The sequence below is a fragment of the Antechinus flavipes genome, chromosome 2 (genome assembly GCF_016432865.1).
Source record: "Antechinus flavipes isolate AdamAnt ecotype Samford, QLD, Australia chromosome 2, AdamAnt_v2, whole genome shotgun sequence".
In the NCBI taxonomy this organism is placed as follows: Eukaryota; Metazoa; Chordata; class Mammalia; order Dasyuromorphia; family Dasyuridae; genus Antechinus; species Antechinus flavipes.
The window spans coordinates 23,561,120-23,574,679 of record NC_067399.1 but is presented as its reverse complement, the minus strand read 5'-3'; the positions used below and the strand labels follow the sequence as shown (position 1 = coordinate 23,574,679).

Below are 13,560 nucleotides of genomic sequence, written 5' to 3'. Positions count from 1 at the left end.
GATGATCTCCAGGGTCAATCACTCTGGCTGTCCAAGCTTAGTTAACCTACTAATACAAGGATGGGAAAGAGCTTGTATGGGAGAATCTGTCGGGTTTCTCAAGACATTTCAACTCCAGTGCTCTCTTCTCCCAATCTGTTTTCTAGCTTTCCATAGGCATGAAGGTCAATTCATTGCAGTGGGGGAAACTTCTCTCTTGGATTATACCATACTACATGTTATTGATGACGTGAATATGTGCAGCTACGACAAACGAGATAAACAACTTGTGGTCAAAGAATCCTGGATGTCTGTAGCATTAGGGGAAGAATTTCTTAAGCATAAGACAAAAGTGATCACAGAAAGTGAAATGTATTTCCAATTGGCCTTCAGGTTATTATCAAAGAATTACACCAAGAGCCACAGTAAGTCAAACTAATTGAATTCCACTCAAATTTCTTTCAATCTCTAACCTAATTTTTCCCTTCCTTGAGTAATGGTCCCATCATTGTGAGTCACAGAATCAATAATAATAATAATCTAGAACTGAAAGGGACAGAGATCAGCTGGTCTAACTGCCATTTTACAGATGAGGAAACTGAGGCCCAAAAAAGTTAAGTGGCTAGCTTTAGGTTATATAGAGAGGACATCCATACCTTTCAGATGAGTATGTAAAGGTTGAGATCACTGGAATTTTCTTCCCTGGTGACCAAAATATGTATAAATCTCTGAGCACTTGGATTTTCGAATTGTGTCCTTATAGCTTGAGTCCTAGAGTTGGGTTTAAATTTTGTCTGCCAAATAAGTATCTCCCAATGAAGAGGGAAGGAGTGAGGAAAGATTTGAGGCAGGATGACTGATTGATTGGGATATTATTGTTATTGCAATAATCCTGGTAAAAGTTCATGATGATTTGCCCTGTGTAGTAGTCATATGAATAGAGAGGAGGTGATGTGTGTGTGTGTGTGTGTGTGTGTGTGTGTGTGTGTGTGTGTATGATCTACAGAAGGTATAAATTATTCAATTGACAACATAGTAGATAAATTGAGTCAGTGTGAAGAGCAGTTAAGGAACAATTAATGAATGAAGTTGGGCCCCTTCAAGAACAAAGGATAAACAACAAAATAATTTATTAAATGATTGGCACTAATAATAAGAACAAAGAATGAAAATTATTTCCCCATTTGCTTACATTCTAATAGATAAGATAAATGCATGTTAAAATAGTTATAGCAAAAAACACAAATAATACAAGCATATGCAAAGAAACTAAATACAAAGGAACTTGAGAAGGAAGGAGTAGTGGTTGAGAGGCTCGAGAAACAATGCACACAGAAGATGGCACATGAGCTGTAACTTCAATGAAGAGAGGGATTCTGTAAGACAAACATCAGAAGGGCATACATTCCAGTCTCGTGGGACCACCAGTGCAAAGGCACACACGTAGGAAATAGAATTTCATTCTTGAGGAAAACAGAAGCCAGTTTGGCTGGATTGCAGAATGTGGGAGGGAGAATAGTGTCCAACAAGACTAGATGTATAGATTAGGGCCAATTTGTGAAGGATTTTAAATAATGAAGCAGGAGTTTCTATTTTGTTGTTTTCCAACCATTTAGTCACGTCTAGCTCTTTGTGACCTTCTGCACCACCGTATACTTCTATCCTTCACTATTTCTCAAAGTCTATGCAAGTTCATGGTCATTGTTTCTATGACACTATCTATCCATCACATTCTCTGATACTCTTTTCCTTTTGCTTTCAATCTTGTCCATCAGGGTCTTTTCCATTTAGTCCTGTCTCCTCATCATGTGGTCAAAGTATTTAAGATTTCATTTCAGGGGTCTCCCAGTGAATAACTTGAATTAATTTCTTTAAGTTTTGACTAATGGGGTCTCATTGTGCCCAAGTGACTCTCAAAAGTCTTTTCTAGAAACATAATTTGAAGATGTCAATTTTGTGACACTTAGATTTCCTTATAGTAAAATTTACATAGTGAATAGCACAATAGTACATGGTTACTAAACAGATAGCTTTGACTATATAGACATTTGTTGGCAAAGTGACATCTCTGCTTTTTAGTATGCTGTCCAGATTTGCCATAGCTTTTCTTTCAAATATCAAACATTTATCAATATGGTTGCCGTCACTATCTATAGTGATCTTTGAGGCCAAAAACTTAAAATATGGCACTGTTCAATTTCTTCTCTTTCTATTTGCCAGGAAGTTATTAAACTAGCTGCCAAGATCTTAGTTTTTTGCTGTTAAGCTTCAGGCTGGCTTTTACACTCTCCTCTTTAATTTTTATCAAGAATTTTATCATCTGCATATCTGAAAATATTATTTTCCCCAATAACTATAATTCTAGGTTCCAATTTGTCCAATCTATATTTTGCATGATATACTCTGCATATAAATTAAATAAGTAAAGTGACAATATACAGCCTTGTTTTACTCCTTTTCCAACCTGAAACCAATACTATTCCATGTTTGGTTCTAACGGTTGCTTCTTGGTCTTGCTTCTTGCATGTAGGTAGGTGTAGATAAGTAAGGTGATGAGTAAGATGATCTGGTCCTGCCATTTTTCTTGAGGACTTGCCACATTTTGTAATGATCTACACAATCAAAGACTTTAGGGTAGTCAAGGAAGCAGAAGTAGATATTTTCCTGGAACTTCCTTGATTTCTTCATAATCCAGAGAATGGTGGCAATTTGGTTTCTAGTTTTTCTGTCTCTTCTGGTAATTCTTGGTTCAATCTTTTCAAATTTTTAAGCATGTTGAGTGCAGCACTTTAGCATTCTATAGGATTCTATAAAATTAGAATTAAATCACCTTCATTAGTCTTATTATTAGTGATGCTTCCTAAGAGCCCTTTGACCTTAGTCTCCAGAATGAGTGGCTCTAGGTCAGTATCCACATCATCCTGGTTATCAGTGATGTTATTGCTTTCTTGCATAGTTCTTCTGCATCTATTGTCCCTGTTATTTTGTCTTTTACCATGTCCATTTTTGCATGAAACATTTCCATGATATTTCTAATCTTCACAAAGAGATCTTTCCTTTCCCATGCTGCTATTTTTTTTTTATTTCTTTACATTGCTCATTTAAGAAAATCTATTTCTCTCTCCTTTCAATTCTCTGGAATTCAGTATTCAGTTCAGTATAATTCTCTCTTTCTGTTTTTCCTTTTGATTTATTTCTTAATGTTTTATCCTAGGAATAGAGAAATATTAGAATTGGTTGAAAAAAAGAAAAAAGATAGAAGACAATTACTTGAAAGAATGGTAGAGTCTAGTGGGGGAGGTTAAGGAAGAAAAGACTTGGCATAAACATAGGTTGAAAATTCAAATGAAATCAGGAATGATTAAGGATGAAATCCACTGAAGAAAAAGGGACAGAATGGGATCAAGTGTACTTCTAGAGGGAATGGCATTGACAAGGAGAAGAGGGAGATAACATCAAATATTCTTTATTTTCTCCATACAGTAAAAGGCAAAATACTTGGCTAAAGGGGAGGGAGGAAGTATGGGGGAAGAATTGAGAATAGAAGAGAAGGTGGCTTAGCTTCAGTATGAGATAGGAAATCAATGAGGAAGAAATAAAAGAACCACCAGATTATAGTAAGTATAAAGTTGAGTTTGAATAGCATAAATTCATACTTAATTAGCACAGTTGTGTGCATTTGGCTGCATGCTAATAAGAGTGATGGAGATTTGGCAAGAAAAGAGTGGCAAAAGGACGAGGGTGATGATGTTAGGTTTTGATCCTAGTAACTGGGAGGATGGTGGTGCCATCCAGAGGAATAAGACATTTGAAAGGAGAGGTGTATTTGTGGGAGAGAAGAAATATTAAATTTTATGTTAGACATGCTGAGTTTGAGATACCTACAAGACATCCACTTCCAGATGCCCCAAGGCTATTGTTAAAATGAAGATTTTGAACTATAAGTGAGGAATTGTGAGGCTCTTCCTATAGATAGTGGAGATACACTGTCTATGGATGAAGAAAGTTACTTTCTAAAGAAGGATGTGATAGATCTATGGGTGACAATAAGTAAATAAAGTTCAGAACAAGGCAAGATTAATGAGGTTTCCTTTCTCTTTCAGTATTATCTGTTAATATCTGTGAAGGATTAATAGCTTGATTTATCTTTTTATCCTTTTGTAATGATGAAGATGTCAAGGTATCAGGAATCAGAACCAAATAACCCATTTTTTTAAAGCTTAGAAGAAGCTTAGGCTAAAGACAAATAGCTAAGTATAGGCTGTAGAACCAAGGGATTTAAAAAAAATATCTAAATTGAGTTGATAACTTCCTGAAGAGGAGAAACTAAGGCATATGTGTAATGTTCAGGGTAGCTTTCTGGAGGATCTCGGGATCAGCCTTGATCTTAGTGGAGGAGTGCGGGAGTCAGGAGAGCCATCAGGAGGATGGTCAAAAATGGAACATCTCACTTCCAGTCCTCTCAGCCCTTAAGTACCTTGGTGTGATTAGATCATTACAGCACACTATGTACGTGTAAACTAGAGAAGCATTATCTCGTCAATTCTACTGAGTTAACACCTTGTTGTAAGTATCCTTGTTTCAAGTATACTTCTCCAGAGTTCTGACCCTCTACACATATCCTTGTTAATTGGACATAAATGACATATCTGAAGAATATCTAGATGGAGATGTCATGATACAAAGAGGCGGTACATCATGAAAAAAAAACAGGCCTATTTCATTTCTTTTTTTTGAGAGTATTAGTTAATATACAAAGAAAATGGTGTGGGTATAGATTACTTAGACTTAAGCAAAGCTTTCGACAGTATCTTAAATTTTTTTCTGGGAAGAATACAGAGAAAAATGAAATAGATGAAAATACAGCAAGATACACAAACAAACTACATATGTGTAAAATAAGAAATAATCAACATTAGGAAGGCACTAGAATTAAGAGGAATTGGGAAAGGCTTCCTGTGAAACATGATATTTTAGTTGGAACTTGAAGGAAGCCAGGGAGTCCAAGAAGTAGAGATGAGAGGGAGAGCACTTTGGATATCTGGGAAAGCTAAAGATAATATCTAGAATCAAGACATGGAGGGTTGTTCCTGGAAGAGCAAGGAGGTCAATGCAGTAGGCATAAATGAAATAATTTACTTTTGGGTCCAAGAGATCAACTTCACAAATGTAACATGGAGGATGAATAATTAGAAAATGGATATTCTCTAAAGTATCTAAGGTTTTTAGTAGAATTCAAGCTCAATATAAACCATCTCTATGATGTGATGGCCAAAAGAGCTAATGCAACTGAATGATCCATTAAGGGAAATTTGGTTTCCAGAACAAGGGAAATGATTAACCCACCCTAGTGAGACCTCTTCTAGACTAATGTAGTCTATTCTGAGTATCATGGTCGAAGAGGGACACGGTCAGGGGCTTTGAGTTTAGTATTATGGAGATCAGTTGAGAATATTGGATATGTTTATCCTGGAGAAAAGAAGCTTCTCTTCTGTGTGTGTATGTGTGTGTGTGTGTGTAGTCTAATGTATTGTCAGGAAAAACTCCCTAACAACAGAAGTCCTACAAGCATGGAATAAGCCACATTGAGAAGTGGCAGGTTCCCTCTCCCTTGAGGTCTTTGAATACAGAGGCTAGATGACCAATTTTCAGGTGTGTCATCATGGGTATTTCTTTCACATATCCCTTCCAACTCTCAAATTCTATGATTCATACTGGAATCCTTCTGACTCCAAGAGTAATATTTATCCTACTTATCCCTCTGCTTCTGAACATTCTTCTACAGAGAATCATACCATCCAGATTTTGGCAGTATGTGAGTTGGACAGGGACATCGAGGTGAAAAGCCAAATCAGCATTGCCTTGGATGGGGAGGATTTCTTTCAGGTAGATAATCAAGTTGACCATTGGGTTTTCATGAAGCCTATGGCAAAACAACTCAAATCCCTAGTAGAAAGTAATTTCTGGAGAGATCTGAGGAAACATTCCATGGAGCAATATTGTGTCACCACAATGAGGAAAATCCTGCAGTACTCAAGAATGAAGGATGACGGTGAGTCCTTTTATCTCCTCTCAAGAATCAAAGGGTGAGTCCTTTATCTCCTCTCAAGAATCAAAACTACCATCACTGTACTTCTACACAGAAGCCGGTGTACAAAGAAGTAGCCTAGACCCTAGGCCCAGGTCACAGCCAACCAAAGGTATGCTGGAGTCATCTCAAACCAGCTTGTGAGAGCTGATAGTTGAAATCTGCCACATGAGTCGTTTGTTTCAGAATTTAGCAAACACAAAAAATGGGTTTTTATTGATGTTTGATTGCCTAAACTTTAAAGGGGGGGGGGGGAGAAAATACTTAAAAGTGTATTCTTTTCAGAGAGCCAGTTGTTAAACATTTCCCAGAAAACCTCTGCATCTATCTCATTAGAAAATCAACTTTATAGAAGTGAGTGATATTGTTGTTTTGTTACTTGGGTCACCTAGGAGTCCTCTCGGTCAGTTGAGCAATCTGGAGGAGAAAGTGAGGCTGGTGATTCTGCACAATACTATCTCACTCTAATCCAATTCAATTCCATATCATGGCATCACCTCCCTGATGCTCTGGTCCTCTTCAAGAACAAAGGACAAACAACATCTATGCGTAGGAGAAGATAATGTCCTACTGGGAACTCAACTGGCCAGTTAGTCAGTGCTTTTTTCTTTTTTTCTTCTCTTCCTTCTCTTTTCTTCCCTTCCCTTCCCTTCCCTTCTCTAGGGAAGTAGGTAAAGGAAGTGAGAGCAGGTAGAAATGAATAGCACATGATTCCTTCTTCCTTGAATTGTTTTCTCAGTACCTCCGGAGGTGGCTGTGTCCCACCACGATTCTCTGAATGGAAACGTCACTCTCTCCTGCTTGGCCACAGGCTTCTACCCTCGATCCATCCAGCTACACTGGGAGAAGAATGGGCGACTGGGGGTGTGGGGGCAAGAGAGGTCCAGTGGCATTCTGCCCAATGCTGATGCCACTTTCTACCTCCAAGTCACCCTAGAAATTCCTCTGAGGGATACCGACACAGATTATACCTGTGTGGTGAAGCACAGTGCCCTGGAGAAGCCAGTTATATATCCTGGTAAGTACTTTTCCCAAAAATGACTGGATTTACCTCAAGATTCCAGACCATGGAATGCTGACATCCACTTTTGACCTTTCCACAGAGAAGGATGTGAGACAAGTGAAAAACCCAAGAGACAATTTTTGGGCAATCGGTAATCGTTTATTAATTAGGACAACAAATAATCGATAAATTGATGGTCAGTGGTCTCTTTCAAAAACCATGGAGATCCCTGAATGTTTAAGTGCCTTTGGAAAAGGAAGGGCCCCAACTTCCTTTACACCAAAAGAGGTGAAAAATCACCCCTGATTAGTAAACAGATAATGAAGAGTAGAGATTTTAATGAGGAGATGGGGCAAAAGTCTTCACTTATTCCTGCTTAGAACATGAATTAATCATGAGACTCGGCCCCCTCCAGTAAAATGGACAAAGGAATACATCTCTACCCAGAACACTCTGGTTGGTTTGCTCCTTTATAAACTATGTCGCCCAAGTTCTACTGGAGGAGTTCAAGGACGGGCTCGTTTCCTATGGGCAAGAATTGACCTATAGTAGAACTTTTCTAATTCTGTAGTAGAAATTTGTAAAGTCTTCTGGCTGGGTAGAGTTCCACCCAAGATGGCAGAGAGTATATATACTTAGAGGATCTGGGCAATCCCATCCATCAGCAGTGTTCTTCAGAAACTGACTGACTGAGCTGCAAGGGCTGGGTTTTGAATGAGGAAATAGAAATGAAAAACCTGAATCCTAATGTAATAATTGGTGATTAATATACTAGAATACAATAATTTCTTTCAGATCTCACTAGACACAATTCCTAAGTGTCCGTCCCCCAGAAAAACTCCACTTTTCATTTACTTGTGACCTTTACCTCCTGCAGTCCCTGTGAAACCTATCCCCACAGAGATACCTTGGGCCAAGGCCCTGGGCATCCCGATAGCCTTCATCTTAGTGCTGAGCTGTGCTGGAGCCTCCACTGCATGGAAGAAGAAAACAGGTATGAATGTGTGGAGAAAGGAGGAAAAAAAATCAGCTTCTCAAGTACAAAGAGAGAAAGGGACAGGGAGAGAGATCACAATGAGTGAGGACATGTGATCTCACAGGGGTTTTAAGGAGAAAAGCCCTTTCTAAACAGAAATATAGACTCTGAGATGGAAGGGATATTACAGGCCTCCTAGTCCTTTGGGTACAGTTTTCCTACAAAATGTCCAAATAGCTTCAGTTGAAAGACTTCCAGTACCAGAGAACCCATTAGTGTCTCTCCTTCCCTCCACAATCTAGCTCATATTTGATCATTTTGGTGGAAACTTTTTAAAGTCTTTTTATATATGTTGTTTTTACATTGCAAACATTTCACATATAAATAACTTCATGAAAGGTTGTTTGTAATAAAGTATAATGGTTAAAGTAAAATGAATAATACAATGATCTCATCTAAAAGTTCATGCAATATTTCCCCTGTGTAATAATCACCCTCTTTATTAAGAATAACAATTAAAAGAAATCTATTTTCTCTTTTTTTCCCCAATCCATTTGTACCACATTTTGGGGTGGGGGGAGAGGAAGGAAAAGAAAAGTGTCTTATAACAAATATGAAAAGTCATTCAAAACAAATCTTTCAATGTTTGTATTCAAAAGTATATTTGGTTCTAAAGCAACCCTAAATCTATCACATCTCCAGTATGTTTCATCATTGTTTCTCTGGAATTATGAATGGTCATAGGATTCACTATGTTATTGTTATGTACGACTCTTCATAACCCACGGTCCATGGGGTTTTCTTGAAAAGGATATTAGGATGTTTTAGTATTTCCTTCTTCAGTGGATTTAGGCAAAGTTAAATGACTTCAGGATCACACAGCTACCAAGTGTCTGAAACTGAATTTGAACTGAGCCACCTCGCTCCCTATATTCATTATAGATCTTATAATTTTCACCATTGTCTTATTTATATGGTGTTATTATTGCAGCATCGATTATTCTTCTGGTTCTGCTCATTTCTTTCTCCACTGGTTTATAAACTCCCACCTTCCCGACTCCTGATCCTAAAGCATGAATCTGATGGCCTTCATAACCATCTACTCTCCTTGTCCCTCATTCATCTTCATTAACTCCGCAGTCAGATGACCCAGGTTTCCTTACTATTCCTCAGACAAGAGGAATATTCCTTCTCCTGGGCATTTTCTCTGCTTGTTCTCTAGGCCGGGAATGCTCTCCCTCTGCATCTCCATCTCCTGGCTTCTTTCAAGTGCCATTTAAAATTCTACTTTCTACAAGAAGCCATTTCCAGCCTCCTTTAATGCTATTGTCTTTCTTCTAATGATTTCTTATTTATACGTTTTGTTTATGCATAGTTTTTACCTGTTGTACATGTGTACACACACACTAGACTGAGTTTTTTGAAAGTAGGGACCACACTTTTGCTTTTCTTTATATCTCTAGGCACTTACCACAGTTCTTAGCATGTAGCAGGCTCTTAATGAAAGTTTATTGACTGGTTGGCAGGTATGTCATAAATTTCTTCCTTAAGTCAAGGAAAAAGTGTGTTGTTGTATAGATCAAAGGTGGAGAGCTGGAAGGAAGCCATAAAACATCAGGTCCAATGTTTTCCTTTTTCAGGTGGGGAAATGTTAAGTCCCAGGGACTAAAGTAATGTGCTCAGATACCATAATTTGAATTCAGATCATTTTGATTGCAAGTCTGAGCAAGGACAGAAAGAACCCCAGAGAACTCCAGTAGACAAATGAGAATAATTGCCATCCTCATAGAGCCCCAGATCTCAGGAGAGACACAATGCTTATTATTCCAATTGGGAAGATACAAGGTGGGCCTGAAAGGAGTTCCCAGTCTGAAATGAAACATACTTGTGCCTGAATATAAGAATGGAAGGAACTTGGCCTTCAGGTGTCCCCATGGGTCTCTATATTTCTCTTTATTTGTCTTTCAGGTCAGAGGACCCACGAACACGCTACAGTGAATGGTGAGGGTCATCATACAGGGCAGGGGAGGGAAGGCAGCTATCCATTATATAGAACTCTAGGGAGGGTCTACAAGGGTTTATTTAAATTCTAGTTGCCCAATCCCACTCCCAGTCTTTAATCAGGATGCCTCCCTAGGGAAAGTGGAAAATAGACAAGAAGGTGGCAATGGATAGAATAAGGAGCCTCAGTTCAAATCCTGCCTCGGACACTAGATGAGTGACTTTACCAGTTGCCTCAATTGTAAATGGACGATAACAATAATACTTCTCTTCCAGATTTGTTATGATATTCCAACAAGATGTTTGTGAAGTGCTTAGCACAGTGCCTGGCTCGTGTTGTTGTTGTTAAGTCAGTTCAGCTGTGTCTACTTATGTGATCTCATGGACTTTGTCAACAAGGATGACAAAAATACTGGAATGGTTGGCCATTTCTTTCTCCAGTGGGTCTCCATTGCAGATGAGGACTTGAGGCAAATAGTAGTTAAGCAATTTGCTCAGAGTCATATAACGAGTAAATGTCTGAGGTAAACTTGAACTTAGATCTCCCTGACTTCAGGCCCACTGCTCTATCCACTTTACCACCTGGCTGCTCACCTGGCACTCAGTGGGTGTTATATAAGTGTCAGTTGTCATTATTAATATTAGTATTATCATCCTTCCTGTTAGTCTTCCTCTGGATGGGGGTTATGAAGATAACTCTTCACTTGTCTATAGAACAAGAAACTTTTTTTTTTTTTTTTTTTAGGCATTCAGCTGGATGCTTAGGGATATTGGAAAGGATAACTGCTGCTTTCAGAGACCCGGTGTGGCCAATGGATCTTCTATTTACCTGTTCTGATGAAACAAGAGGAAATTCTGCCAGAAATAAGAGACTCCTTGATCATCAATGACACTGCTTTATCACCGTCCAGCCCAGGCTGTCAACTCAGAATCAATTCCTGCCTTTTTTCCCCTTCCTGGATGAACTTTCCTGCCTCAGCCATTCATCCAAAAGGATGGAGAAAGTACAGTGTAGTGGAAAAAGAACTGAGCTCTAAATCAATGTACCTTTAATCCTAGATCTTACATGTATTGTTTCATCAGGTACAACTCCCTTGTCCTTTTTGAGACTCAGTTTTTCTAATTATGAAATGGTGAGAATAACATAACATCCTAATTATCGCATATGAGGTAATGAGAAGAGGAAGTGCCAACTTCCATTTGTAGAGACACTTATGTCAGAATTCCCTCCCATCATGAAATCACAGTTCAGTGTTCATCCCTACCCCAACTGAGGCTTAAGACCACCTTCTCCTTGGCACTTTAATTCTATTATTATAATTCTTTCACTCTCCCATGGATACATGATGTAGGTATGTGTTCTCCCTCCAATGATGCAAACATCCCTGCTGGATGATTCCTGTCCATAGCCTTCCCTAAATTCTCTATTTTTGTTGTTTAGTCATTTCATTTGTACCCAATTCTTTGTGAACCCATTCAAGGTTTTATTAGGAAAAAATAGTGGAATGTTTGGCCCTTTCCTTCTCCAGCTCATTTTACAGATGAGGAAACTGAGGCAAACAGGGTTAAGTGATTTACCCAGGGTCACGCAGGTAGCAAGTGTCTGAGACCGGATTTGAAATCGGGTATTTCTATTCCAGACCCTTTATCCACTGGCATTCTATCCACTGAGTTGCTCTAAAATTTTTTTAGAGAGATTCCATATTAATTTTGATAATTTTTTGATAATAGTTCATATTTAATATCTTTGGGATTCAGTTTTCTTGTCTTTAAATCGAGAAGATTGGAATATATGCCTCTGTAGTCCTTTTTCAGCCCTTGATTTATGATAGTTTATTTATAAGGTTCTAATACTGATATCTGTGTCTCTTAGGCCAATGGTCTTTTTTTACTACTTCACACTGAGTATGGAGAAAGAGTGGTAGGAACTGGGATCCATTAGGGAAAGTAGAAATTAGCCTGGAGTAATGGGAAAGCTATTAGGAAGAGGCAGAAAAACCTGATCTGGAGTCCTACCTGTGCAAACGAACTTTAAGAAATCTCATCATTATTTGGGTCTCGGTGTCCTCATCTACTAAATGGGATTTAAACCCACTGGCAAAAGTAAAAGGTTTTATAAAGACGTACTTTGAAAATTCCAAGCTTTATAATCATTATTATTATTATAATGAAAAATATTACATGATATTATCCAAGGTAATGGAAACATTAGAGATGGGAGTTGAAATGAGTTGCTTTCAGAGTTAGTCTTATTTAATCCTGAGTTTCTGGTCATTGATTTAGTTGCATAATATTGAGGGCACCACCTCAGTCTTCTGGTGCTCAATTTCCTTATCTGCCAAATGAGGACTCTGGATTAGATAGCTTCTAAAGTCCATTCCACAATTTCCGGATGATAATAGTTGACATCCATATAATACTTTGTCATTTGTCAAACTGTTTCTGAAGTCTGCCTCATTTTAGCAGAGTTGTAGAATGCAGAGAGAGATGATCTTAGAACCAGAAGACTGAACTCAAGCGCACATTAATATCTTCTAGGCAATTTTAAGGATTGTCTAGGGGGAAAAAAGGGTTGTATAGCAACTATATGTCAGACCCACACAAGAAGAGGGAGTAACTCACTTGATCTTCCTAGAAAACCTATGTGGTAGGAGCTAATCGGTTTATTAGCCACATTCTACAGAAATTGAGCCTGAATTCAGAGATGATACTTATACCTGCCCAGCATCATATGCCTACCATAAGAGATGGAAAATCTCTACTGATTCAATTATTTTTCCCACTTAATCATGTGCCTCCATTTTCCATATGCCATACTGCAGAAATGATCTTCCATAAATGATTGCTTCTATTATATTCAGCGTGGCTCCTTATAACTGGATCTCTCATTTCGCCATATGGCCAAGTCTGGGATCCCTCTAAAAATAAATAAGGTCTACATTGGCAGAGACTGTAACTTCATCTAAATCATCCACTGCCCAAGCATACTCATCTTCAAACCAGACATTCCCATGTGATTTCAGTGTACAATAAGCACATCAGCCAAAAGTTCCTTCTCTTTCTCTCTTAGCTGTGGTACTCATCTAACCTAGACTAATAGAAGTAAGGAAAAGGAAGTCACAGAGGTAGCAGTTACTACAATAACTCATTGAGTTAGGGTGCTAAAGGTAATCCTGATCTGAGTGGTCTATTTTTGCTGATTATTATTGTTTCTGAGCCCCCACTGGTGTGCTTTCTATTTAACAGATTAGCTGACTGAATTTTATCAACTTTTAATCAGAAATATTTAATTAAAAAAAAAAAAACAACAAAACAAAAAATCAGTAACTTAACATTCCATGTTTAAACTGAGGCTGTTTTGTATCACTAATGCACAATGTCTATATCAGTGTTCTCAAACTTTTGTTTTCAGTGTCTTTATCCTATTAAAAATGATTGAGGATCTCTCCAAAGCATTTTTGTTTATCTGGGTTATATTTATAGACATTTATCATATTGGAAATAAAAACTATT

The 13,560-nt window shown here is 38.1% G+C and overlaps 1 protein-coding gene across 1 annotated transcript in view; it reads left to right on the top strand.

The window, feature by feature from the left end:
* Positions 1-5,991: 5,991 nt before the first annotated feature.
* The window catches only part of LOC127546323 (zinc-alpha-2-glycoprotein-like), a 36,861-nt gene continuing 29,292 nt past the window's right edge, over positions 5,992-13,560 (top strand). Inside the window, exons 1-4 of the mRNA XM_051973513.1 lie at positions 5,992-6,031; positions 6,807-7,085; positions 7,948-8,064; positions 10,015-10,047. Coding sequence (XP_051829473.1) covers positions 5,992-6,031; positions 6,807-7,085; positions 7,948-8,064; positions 10,015-10,047 — 469 coding nt within the window. The remainder of the gene's footprint in view (positions 6,032-6,806; positions 7,086-7,947; positions 8,065-10,014; positions 10,048-13,560) is intronic.